Source organism: Aythya fuligula, chromosome 20 (genome assembly GCF_009819795.1).
Source record: "Aythya fuligula isolate bAytFul2 chromosome 20, bAytFul2.pri, whole genome shotgun sequence".
Lineage (NCBI taxonomy): Eukaryota > Metazoa > Chordata > Aves > Anseriformes > Anatidae > Aythya > Aythya fuligula.
The window spans coordinates 4,219,710-4,232,247 of record NC_045578.1 but is presented as its reverse complement, the minus strand read 5'-3'; the positions used below and the strand labels follow the sequence as shown (position 1 = coordinate 4,232,247).

At 41.8% G+C, this 12,538-nt stretch overlaps 1 protein-coding gene across 1 annotated transcript; it reads left to right on the top strand.

Moving 5' to 3' along the window:
- The first annotated feature begins 8,111 nt into the window (after positions 1 to 8,111).
- IFT22 (intraflagellar transport 22) lies at positions 8,112 to 11,557 on the top strand. Its single transcript, XM_032200827.1, has 5 exons — positions 8,112 to 8,172; positions 8,429 to 8,508; positions 8,599 to 8,688; positions 9,388 to 9,590; positions 10,534 to 11,557. The coding sequence occupies exons 1-5, from the start codon at positions 8,134 to 8,136 to the stop codon at positions 10,680 to 10,682; spliced, it is 561 nt and encodes a 186-aa protein (XP_032056718.1). The 5' UTR covers positions 8,112 to 8,133; the 3' UTR covers positions 10,683 to 11,557.
- Positions 11,558 to 12,538: the final 981 nt, after the last annotated feature.

The window sequence follows — 12,538 nt, the reverse complement described above, 5'->3', positions numbered from 1 at the left end:
AAGAGAATATTCTCCAGATTTATCAATTTACCATTATGAATATTTTGCTCCATTCATCCTGAGGTAAGTAAACCCCAACGCTGCTCAGTGGCACTGCCTTGCTCTTTAGCTGGCTCTCTACCTAATCTCCTCTCTTGAATCTTACAGATTCCTCCATGGAAGCAATAAAATGGCCACTAAGGTGCTAAATGCGAAAGAATCATTGTAGGCATTAAAGGCTAAAGTCACTGCAAGGCAACTGGATCCAAGTATTTCTTGGCTATGCACATATACACTAATGCTAGCTTAGGTGTTCACGGAATGCTCTATTGTCACTAATGGATACCACACCTAATGGGCCTGGTATTCAGAATCCAGCCCTCTCCCAGGGCCCCTGAGTGGCTGTCAAACCAGCTTTAGTCTGAGCACCTTCCTGAACCAGTTGCATACAGATTGCCCTCCCCTCCTGGCTTCCATTTCTAGACGACCCAAACTGGAACTTCTGAAGTGTGCTTTGCAACTATTCGGCTCCTCACATAGACTGCAGGTCTCTTTTTCACCACAGGAAAAGCTTCGTCTCTCTCTGCTTTCTCTTCTGCCTAAGAGAGATCAATCTCTCTACAGATGCAAAACCAATCCCTAAGTAATCCTCTGGGTTTACACAGGCGCGTAGCCCCTCATACCACCAGGTCCCAGGCAGGTTGGATACACAGGCTATGAGCAAAAGGAATCTGGTTCAGCTCCCTGACCTACGAGAGCTCTCTGTCAGTGCCTCTCTTTACAACTAGGTTTTAGTGCTTTGTTGCATATCATGGCTATTGTAAGGATAATAGGAATGGAATAAAAAACAGCATGGTATAAAACAGTAGAAATCATGGAAGAAAAGAAGAAAACAAATAAAGGAAACAAGATGAGACATAATCTAAAGAGATAGATAAATTGTTCTTTTCTTGGCAGAAAGGAAATGATGAAGTCTATAAGACGCTATAAAATGTTTAGGCTGATTGTTGCCTAAAAAAAAAAAAAAAAAAAAGTAAAATCTTTCAACCAGACTAAGCAGAATTTTGGTGTGCAATGGAATGGTAGGACGAGACTATCAGCCTCACAGTGTGCCTGGAAAGAAGTGTCTCACAGCAAATATGGTTTGGCTCAATTCACATCTTTTGTATTTAACTCTAAGATTGTTGTGAAAAAGCCACTGCAGTGCCCCAACCGAAGGGTGATGCACTATTTTGCATTGAAAACAGGTGTTCAGCTGGCTGGCTTTCTAGCAGAGCACAGCAGATTTGTCCCAGATTTTCCGTACATGATCTCTAGGTAATACTTGCCTTTTCTTCACATGTTTCAAGAAAATTAGATAATTATTTTCCATGTTCTGAGACTTCCCTGAACTGACTGACAATAGATTTGCAGAGCTAAGCTGTATGTTGGGTGGAGAGGGAGTCTGGCCAGCTTACAGAGGGGGTGAGTGGACTTTGGAAAACGCAGTGCTGCACTTCTGGAGCATCTCTGAGAACAGCCACAGCTTGTAAGACGTGCCCAGGCTCACTGCAGTTACAGCAGTGACCTGCTGAGGCGCAGTCTCTGGCTGGGGAAGACAAGGGCAGACAGTCTTGATAACCCAAGCACTCATTTCCTTAATTTTGAAGCTGTGTTACATAAGGAACTACATTTACTGAAACTTCCCTCTGTGTTTATTCATTTCAAATGGCTTTGAGACATAGTTTCTTCAAAAGACCTTGCATAATCAATCTCCATTGTTCTGTATATATTTGCAGAAGATAACGACTTCATTAAAATATGGCGGGCTATTAACAGCAGTAAATATCCAGTGCTAAACCTTAAGATGTAATGCAATTAAAGAAGAAATACGAACCTAAGGAGGTTAAGTGCAATCTACCATTGACAGTTACATTTGATTTGAATTAAAAAACACACACAGAGGGTAATAAAGGGCCTCCGTACATACTTGGATAACAGGAAATCCCCTGGATGTAAAAATAGTGAATTTAAGAATGGAGAGTATAAAGGTCTAGTTCAAATTAAAGATTTTATGACTGAGGACTCCATTAAATCTTTGAACACTTACAGTAAAGAGTCTGGAACACTTCCAGTCCAATTCTTTATGTTCTCACAAGTGACAGATTATACTTCTGAACTTATACAGCAAAAGAAAGAAAGAGTGATTGTGTTAATCCATCTAAATCTGAAGCTTGTTAATTAAGATGAAAACTATAAAAACCTGTGCTTAGGTGAAGAATAGTATTTTTATAACCCAGCTCATGATAACCTCGCTAGCTAAGCCAGAAGTAAAAGATTTTAATTCTCAAATTATTGAGAACAGTAAAATAATGAACCACTTAATACTACGTGATCAACAATCCGTACTAAATAGGAACTCTTTGGTACTCCTCAGTCTATTTCTCTTTCTATACTTCCAAGTCATTCCTCATGGTGTTTAAAACACACAGTACAACATGCTTCTTCTAACTCCACTCCCACCTGCAGAAATGCAAGGATCCTCAACTGCAGCAAGTCCACAGTGGCAGGCCATGATCGCGTTGAAGTGCCAGTCTCACACAATTGGGTATTTATAACTCTAAGATATTAGGGAGGACCTTGCAAGTGAGTCGCACTGGAAAGTAATGTACTACCTTTCCCAGGCTTCAAAGGGAATTGAGACAAAATTATCAAGGCTTTTTTTTTTTTTTTTTTTTAGTTGAAGGTGTAGGTTTAAGCATTCATCACTGCATTAAGCAAAGCAGCAAGGATTTGAGATCTTGTTTCAGACTCCTCAAAACATACTAATTACTGGTATAAATCTGCTGTCTCTAATGGCAGCCTGCCAAGGGTTAATTGAGCCTTAAATGAAAATGAATGTGAGATATCTGAAAAGACAGCTGATGTGGCCCAGAATGTTAGCAGAAACAAAATGCCTGGAAGGACTGTGGGGTTAAGAAACTCCTGGGTTTGGCCATAAGCTCCAAAGCAACTCACAAGTCAAACAGAGAATAAAAATGAGAGAAAACAAAGTCTTCCTGTTGGGAGGATGTGTTCTCCTTTAGGACCACATGGCAGTCCCTCTAAAAAGGAATCCACCCTTTATTTGCTTGCTTCCTTGAAGTTGTTGAGGATCTGGCCTAGGGTGAATAAATAGAACAGACAATGTTAATAAATGCAGACTCTTTCCAGACCAACAGGGGTGGCAGACACCACAGCTGTCAATGGAAACAACATTTACTTTGAAATTTTTGTATTGAAAACAAAAAGCATATGGGTCTAATAGAAAAGGTTGCAAGAGCTCCTGCGAATCACAGTTATCCCCTTATTGTCTTGTCTTAGCCATCCAGCACCCACTACTCTACCACCTAGGAAATGTTTTTTACCACGTATGCAGTGAGGTTTTTCACCCAGCCCACCAGGGCTGCCGTGCCCTCTTCTAAGAGCAAAGGGTGCCCAACACATCCCTGCACAATATTCCTCACCATCAGGCTCTGTTTCTCTTTGACTGCTTTCACCAAGAGGTACTGAGAACACTCAAAGTAAGAGTTCTCACTAATGGTACACCCATATGCCCAGCACGTATCTGCACAGTAGCTGAAGGAAATAGCCCCGTCCTTGTCCCACTTAGCCGTACCTCCGCTGGTCCTTGTTCCCTTCTCTCTGTTAGTAGCACCAGGCAGTTGATTCAACTGAAAACTATTCTCTCTCCTTTCTTTTTTTCTTTTTTTTTTTTTTTTTGGGTGGGATAGGGGATGGGGTTTTTCAGCTGAATTCAATTCCCTCTAAACTGGTAACTGGAGCAGGACTAAACAGATTTGCGGATGTGAACGGAGGCAATTCTATTACTTTGGGCGGGTGGTGATACAAGTTTATGCCAGATGTAAAAGACTACGTATCCACAGCACAAATTAAGAGTCCAAGCTCTGTCAACAGGCAATGAAGATTCTCCTAAACAAATGTTTCCGAAGGGTAATTCAGAATACCTAAACCAGAAGCCTAAACCAGAAGATTAGGCAGCATGAATGTGACAAGACCGTAATGTCCTAGTACTGTAATTCCCACAAGGAATTGAAGCTCTGTTTACTAATGCAAATGATCTGGGTTAAAGCAGAAATACTTTCACTTAATGCTTTTTTCCATGGAAAAATTGAAACTTTCCCCTGCTAGGGGGAGAGAAGACCCTCTGAAGGGCTCTCCTGCTAACACAATAAACATCTGTGGGTTCTTTCCTCTCAAACGCTATTTTTCTAGGGTGTCCCCCTCTGATGAAATAGCAGTCCCAGTAGATGATGGCAAACAATCCTGCATACCACATCTTAAGCAATGGTACTGTTCAGAACAGATCGGTTTGGTCTGCCTTAATGCAGGCAAGTTAACACCACGTTATTAAATGCACCGAGGTCACCAACCTCCATCAGATGATCTGCTTGATCCTTTTCTATACAAAAAAAGAAAAAGAAAAAGAAAAAAAGTTTGGATTCCATACAGAAATCTGAGTCCTCCAAGCTGGAAGTAGTAGGCCTGGCCACTCACAGCCCACCCACCTACAGATCAAGATGGACTGGAACAACCTCCTCCAAGAGCCAGAAAAGTGAAGGGGGCTGGGAGGTGGGAGGAAGAGTTTCGTATTTCATCTACCACTTCTAATAGAAAACAGAGCGTGGTGGGGGGTTGAAAGGAAAATGGCAAATCCCTGGAGATCCTAAGTGCTGGCCTCTCAAGTCAAAGCTGTCAATCACACCACGTCCCCTCCGACTCGTGCTTCTGGCAGGGAGGGAACAAAAGGAGGCAATGGACTGGCACGTTCAGCCACTAGGTGTTACTGTTGCTCCACAGAAGGGGATCGGAGCAACCAGAATAAGCAGAATGAAACCTATCAGAGGCATCTGAAACAGCTTTAGCTTAAGAGGTAAGCCATCAGAGCTAAATCTTTAGCTTCACGTACCGTGAACCAGAAAAATTAGAGCATTTTGGTGTGTTGTCTTGGAGGGGTCATGGAGGTAGACTGCTGCTCCCTGGGTGTTGTTTATACATCATTGTGTAAATGCAGCAAGTCAAATTCATGCTTGGGAACCACCACTGGCTTTGATGAAGGAACACAGGGAGAATTGGGTCCCTAGAGATGTGGCTGACTTCACGTCCACTGGTCAGAAAAATACATTGGCTACCGAGTTGTCTGCTTCCCTGCCTCTTCTGTGAACGGCCACAACCTGCCTGAAAAAAACTTTGCACTGAAACTGAAACACATCTTAACCAAGCTAGTTCTGCTGTCAGCCAGGTGGGCTCCTCAGGCAAGTCATTTAAATTTTTTATGCTTTAATTTTTCCATCTGTGAAGATCCTGATCTCCTCTGGAGAGGACTTTGAGATAACAGATAAATCAGAGCTGGTACTGTTCTTCTTAATGTAGTCCTTAATAATCTGTTAGTATGAACCAAGCAACAGGTTTTGCACGAGCCTTTTCAACTGCTTCCAGAATAGGTTTTCAGAAAGAGAAATACTGAACAGATTGCTTACACCGCCCTGGTAGCCACTTCTAAGTGAAACAGTCTCATGATAAAGAGCAGCACTCCACCGCACCCCTGTCAATGTGCCTTAATGTCTTGTTCCTGTTTGGTCCTTTTACATAGCTCTACTGAAACTTTATTATTTTTAGGATAAAATAAAATTATTTTATATATTTTATCATGTTTAGGACAGCCACATTTCATCCAACCCTTCAACAGCCTACCTCAGTTTACCTGCTTAATCAATGAGGCGTTGAACCTCAGATGGATATCACTTCCCTGAGCTTCTTCAGCAACATGCTTCCAGTTTACAACAATACTGTTTTTATTGTTAAGTTTTAATAGCAAGCTTCAGCACACATGAATTGGTGTTTCTTCTTTTTTTTTTTTTTTTTCTCATTCTATGCCTTGCCCCAAAACAATTGGTATAAATAAACAGGACATATAATGCAGGTCTCCGCCTGCATCCATTAGAAAGCTGTTTCTGCACACACACACAGTGTCATGCAACACACAGCAAACAGGCAGAGCATTTATTCTCATGGTAAGTCTTGCCATGTGGTTGTACTTCTAACCAAGACATTATTTTCACACACAACTTGACTGCTCCAGGGTATGTTTCCCAAAGCTTGGAAATATTGTTACAGTGCATTAAACAAAGTACCAGTACTGAGCCACAAACTTATGAAAGATTTTTTGAGTTGTTTTCATAGGAAAAAAATTATATGCCACATTAAACAAAATATAATGCAAACTTAAAATACTGTTCTCCAAAAGACTGAATGATTTGCAAACGCTAAAGTATTCTCTGAAAGGTGACTGGCACTGCATTTTACTGCTGCTTCCAGTAAAACCTGTGGGCCTCTAACTTGGAGGCAAAGTCCTCTTATCTGCAGTTCAGGCAACAAGCATCACATGCCACGATAAGGCAATCAATGTGTCTTAGTTTGAATTCTCACAGAGATTTCTAGAGTGAAGAATAGTTTAGTGAAATATTATTGATAGCCTGCAATTGTTTCTGGCTGTTGAAGGAAGAAGGAGGATCTGTCCACGGAGAATCATCTGGAGATGATCATTTTTGCTTGCTACCAAACATTATGGTGGAAAAACTGCCATCTAATAAATGCAAGACTTATAGACCATTACCAGTATGGTCTGGAAGTAGTTCACTTACAGCTGGAGTTTTCTCTCTTCTGTAGTCTAACAAAGAGTTTGAAATAAGTGAAACAAAATGGCCTTGCTGATTTGCACACATGTAGTCTCGGAAAACAATACATCAGTAACTAACATAACTTTACTCAGGCCTACGGCAGATGCTGATAACATCAAATGTACTTGACTTAGATGCCTTTCAAAATGTCACCCTGAGTGGCTTGGCAGCTTAATTCCCACTTTCTAAAGCGACTTAAAACCCTAAATCACACGGATAAATCTGAAAATTGCAGCCTTAGACAGCTGTGCTCTCCTTACTCTGCAGTGGCTAACATAAACACACAAAGATGCTATCTGACACCTCATCTAAAAATTAATCCTAATTGCTTTCTGGGCAGCTGCACAAACAGCCAGTTTTACCTCATTTCACTCTTACCTCTTGTTCATTATTTTCCTCTTCTGCTTTGCTGTCCAAAATAGGTTTCTTTATATCACATTTCTCTTCACATGCTTGTGGACATGGCAGTTAAAGGCATGTGCCAGCTAATAAGAGATATGTCTTAATTTCTTCTCTCTGGGTCACCCTTTCTGTCTTTTCTTCAGAAATTACTATGCCTGAAATATGGAAAACAACACAGCAGCAGAAAGCGTTAACTACAAAATGTCCTATTTAATTGTGAATTTGGTCCTGACTCACACAAGGATCTTCACAAACAGAAAACACAGCCCAGTCTGCTACTACAGAATCATCTCTACTGCTAGGACCAACCACCACCTTTTGCATCGTCTTTGTCCAACCGGCCTGAAAACTATGGCTTGTCTTAAGTTTATAATCCCACGAGAAGCGCAATGCCACTGCCACGCTGAACAGCCCTCAACTACCCCATGAAAGCAGTGGAAGAGCCAAATCAGCCAACAGTGTGATAGAAAAGGCTGTACCCCTCAGCGAGGGCACAGAGCTATTCTGGTTCACATTTATTGGTAGTACTAGTAATAAACATTTACATTATGGTAGCGCCTAAAGGCCCTATTTGAAAGCTCATCTAAAACTGTTATTGTACCTGGGCACTAAACAGCTCTGAAGCAGTACATCTGTCTGCCAGATGGGTGTTTGCTGGGTTTTGTTTTTTTTAACGGAGGAGTTGCCTCTTAAAAAAGCCTCACGCTTACCTAGGGAAACTTAATAAGAAGTTTCAAGAGATTGCTGCGCTGTTCGCTCAGGGAGAACCCGCAGCTAAATCTGCTGCAAAACTCCAGGCTGGGACAGCACCTCCTCACACGAGGGAGGGACGCCACAGCCCCACTCGGGGGACACCGAACCTGCGGTCCCCCGGCTCACAGCGCCTCAAATCCGGCACGGGAGCACCTCGAGGCCCGAGCCGGCCCCCCCACGGGGAGCTCCGGCACGAAGCGGCGGCGAGAGGCCGCCTCCATCCCCCCGCGGGGCTCCCCCTCACGGCGGCGGCGCCAACGGCAGCGCGGCCGCGGCCGCCATGTTGAAGGCGAAGGTGCTGCTGGTGGGGCCCCGCGAGGTGAGCGAGCCCCCGGCCCGGCCCTGCCGCTCCCCGCCGCTTGTCCCCGGGGCTCGGTGTGAATCTGGAGCGGCCTCGCCGGGCCCTGAGGGCCGCGGTCCCTCCGGGCTGCCCCGAAACGCGGAGGCTGCGGCCGGGCAGCGGTGGGAGGGGAGGGCGGGGGTAGGGTAGCGGTGAGCTGAGGTGAACGCGTTTGGTTGTTGTGGCTGGGGCGCGCTAAGCTCACAGGTGTGCTTCTCGCTCTCGTTTCTGCCAGGCTGGGAAATCCGTGCTAGCAAATTTTGTCTCGGAGAGCATAGAAGGGATCGGCAGCTACGTCCCGACGCAAGGAGTGAGGTGAGCAGACCCCGTGCGCTGCCGCCCTGGCAGCCCGGCCGTGGCCCTGTGCGCCGTGACGATTTGTGGGGTGGCTGCTTGCTTCCACAGGATCCTGGAGTACGAGAAGCCCAACTTAAACGGTAACAGCAAGGGAGCTGCGTGTCGTTTGGAGCTGTGGGATTGCAGTGGCGATCAGAAGTAAGTCTGTATTGCTGCTGCTTCCTCCAGGTTACTCAATTCCTAATGATTCTGCTTACACAACGTTCTCCTGCTTAAGGCCTAAAACCAGTGATCATTTTGAGTTGAGGAATAGCCCAGCCTCTTTACCCTATTATATATTTTTATAGCTTTCTCCTGTAGAGCATCTGATGCTTCCAGCTGACATTGCAGTTTGTTTTGGATAAGGACTTAGCATAACAGTGGTGTCCATAGCTCCTAGAATGGAGTATGGATACAGCAGACAGAGGCCCAGTCTGCCACAGACTGCCTTTATCTGTTTGAAATTATTACCTGATGGACTTCAAACAATGTATTTATATGGTTGAAGCCCTAATTGCTAACGGATACAATTGAGAACTGGACAGATCTGTTTTTAGAGAAAAAAAATAAATATATGCATTTGACCAACCACTGCATTGTCAGCAAATCGTGGGACCAACTAACATGATAGGTAAACAAAAATATTTAGGATGTCATAGATCCCTGGCAAGATTACTAACTAAAGTAACTAAACTACTAACTAAAGTAACTAACTAAAATAAAAGTATTAACTAAAGAAAAAGTAATGTGTTCTTGCGGAGAACTTTTTCTCTTGAGGAATTTAAAATCCTTAAGTTTGAGTATGTTTCCATTTTCCAGCTATCAATCTTACCATTTTCTGTGCACCTGTTTTTCAAGGTTTGAAACATGCTGGCCAGCTCTGATGAAGGACTCTCACGGCGTAATAATAATCTTCAATCCTGACATGCCCAGTCACCTGAAAGAAATTGAAATGTGGTACTCCTGTTTTGTGCAGCAGCAGCCACTGCTTGATAGTCAGTGTCTCCTGGTTGCACATCACAAGCCAGGCAGTGCAGAGGACACAGAAAATCTATCCTTAGGTAAGAAGATGGAAAACATAATGTACCAGTCAGATGAGTTTTTTATTGATCTCTTTATCTTTAAAATTGGTGATACCTTATAGCTTGCATTTTTCATGACAATCTTCCAATCCAAGAACTCTATTAGAGTGCTTTGCAAAAACAAAAGTATTGAACCTCAAAAGCCAGCTAGAAGGTGAGCAATATCCATGTTTCCCAAAAGGAAAAATAAAGACAAGCAATGTTTGAGTGACTTCTCTAACGCCACATAGTGAGTATGCAGCTGAGCCACGAACTGGAACTCCTGATATCTGTAGCCATAAATCATCACTAACAGTTTTTCTTGCATTGAATTTCACATTCTGTTTACTGACACGTTTAAGCCTGCATTTTATTGATCAAAATAACTTTTTGAAATAAAAGGTTAATGATCTTCCTCTTAAAATTAGTATAGGTATGTTATTATATATGGCAGAATTACTTGTGGCTGTCTTTATATATGAGAATACATATTTCCTCTAAATAGCCTATTCCAGTGCTCAGTGTTCAAAATTTGTTAAAAGTATTAATATATGTTATATATTATGTATTAATATATATTAAGCTTAACATGTATCGTACCATAATTTTGAAGTAATCCAAGACTATCAATTCAATAGTAAAATTGCAATTCAGTGGTGAATTGTTCAACTCTGCCTAATCAAATGTGAGACCAAAACCAATACTTTAAACCTTAATGATGGTGTTTGAAGAATTTAATCTAGCAGTAGTTGCATTTGTTGTAATACCAACAAGTTTTGATACAGTTCTTCCTCGCATTGTTTGATACCTGGGGTATGAAACATTGGATACTACCAAATTCCAGATGACTTCTTCAGCATGAGCTGTCCCTTGACCTTGATCGTAAATGCTCCTTTTCTAAAAGGAATATATCTTAACTATTTTATTTTTTTCACCTTCAAAGCTCACCCACTGAACAAACTGAAACTAATACATTCCAACTTAGAAGAAGATCCTGAAGATGTTCGGATGGAATTTATGAAATATTTCAGAAGCATTATCAACATAATAAATGAGAACAGAGAGAAGGAAGAAATGTCAATTATCTCATAACGTTAAAAGAAAGGGTTGTTTTCACTTTGTAAGCCATGCTAGCCTGTGATAAGGTTCTCACAACAAGAATTTACCAGTCTATAAATGCTTCAGAGAAAACACTGCACAATTTATGACTTAACCAAAAGAACCAAGTGCTGACATCAGATGAACTGTGGTGCCAAATAGATGGCTGCACATCCAGGAATTTGGGTAACTTTAGCTGCGCTTTGGTTCCATTTGGCATCAGAGGTACAGGAAGGTATTTTTTAATGTGTTATTGTAGACCAAAAGAAAAGGGTATTTGTCATCTCCTCACTTAAGAATGCCTTTTTGTAAAGGTACTAGGAGAAGAAAGCCTGACAGAACATAAGATTTGTGGAGTTCTGTTGAAGCATCTGAGTGAAGTGTTCATGTTAGCTGTGTTCCTGGAGAAGTTATGCTTTTGGAAGTCAGTTGAAACTGACTGGAGTAGAGATCTGAGAAGCAGTTGTGGTATGGAATCTAAATTTTAATGTTCCAAATTCTCCTTATCTTTCTGTCAAGCATCTGAGGAGAACACATTTCATATCTATTGCCTTGGCAAGGCAGAGTACTTTGCAGTCTTTCTCATGACTAGGCTTTTCTCCTATTCCAACAAAATTATCCTTGTTCGGGACAATGTATAGGACACTCTGGGAGGGAAAGAATCGAGGTCTCAGTGTAGTGGAATTACTTTGACCTATGCCAGGAGCTCCAATAGAGGGGAAAAAAGTGCTGCATTCTCCAGAGGAGGAAAAGCTGTTTCCAAACTAATATTACTGTTCCCTGTTGCACTAAAATAAGTGGTTTCATAGATGATTTACTTTCTGGTTTGTTTGGTTTGCACTCATCCGTATTCTTAGTGTGTTTTGTTGTGGAAGACATTTTTTGTAATATAATACTAAAGCAATAAAAACACTTTAAAATGTGTCCTTTTTGCTCTCAAAGGGAAAGTTAATTATGTTTTGTGGAACTCTTATCAACTTGTTTAATTTTTAGTGAGAACTGTGATAAGTTTGCAATATATTTCACACTAATTAGATCTAACAGGAGAAGTTTGAAAAAAACTTGTCACAGACCCAAATAGCTGAAGAAATGATGAATGAAAAACAGAAGCATCTATCAATGCTGTTGCCCTTTTTTATTTTTCAAGAGGAGAACTTAAAGGAGAGAGGGCCTGGGAGCAGGAACTACAGAAATCTCTCAGAAGCATCCACTTTTCCCTTGTACGGTAACTCACCTTGTGAGGTGTTGGATCAATGGCTTGTCAGAACTACATCTGACCCACTGCACCAATTTCTACTGGTTGTTTTATTGTAGGTTCCATGTCACCCAGCTGTATTTGAGCTGCAGCTGTTACAGCCTTTGTTCTCTCACTAACGTATTTTAGTTAACATCCATTACAGGAAGTATGTTAAAAAACAAACTACTTCATGCATTTTAGTTCAAGACAACAGGAGTAAGAGTTACTTGGTTTATTTCAGTGATAGAAGTTAATCAGTCCATTATTCCTATTTTCATAGTTCTTTCTCTTCTGAGTTATAAATAGTCTGTTCTTTTGCAAATACTCTCCATTTACCAAGATAGTAAGAAGACATGCCTCAAAAATCTACTCATTTACACATCTTTCTCCTGGCCTTAGCATGTGATCAGGGCTTTCTCTAGCAAACTTCAGTGAGCAGTTGGAGCGTTAAGCCCTGTCACAAACGTGTTAGCAGTAGCTCAGGTCTTTTCCTGGCCACCTCAAAAAGCCCGCAGCACTTCAGGCAAAAAATCGTCATTCCCTTTCTTTTGTGAACTCAGCCCACTTCAGTGGGACTTACTGCAGTAGTCAGTCTAACAATGATTTGACTGTA

Coding starts and splice junctions, on each gene's coding strand:
- IFT22 (XM_032200827.1), top strand. CDS start 8,134: ATGTTGAAGGCGAAGGTGCTGCTGGTGGGGCCCCGCGAG. Junction 8,173..8,428: donor TGCTGGTGGGGCCCCGCGAG/GTGAGCGAGCCC, acceptor CGTTTCTGCCAG/GCTGGGAAATCCGTGCTAGC. Junction 8,689..9,387: donor GATTGCAGTGGCGATCAGAA/GTAAGTCTGTAT, acceptor CTGTTTTTCAAG/GTTTGAAACATGCTGGCCAG.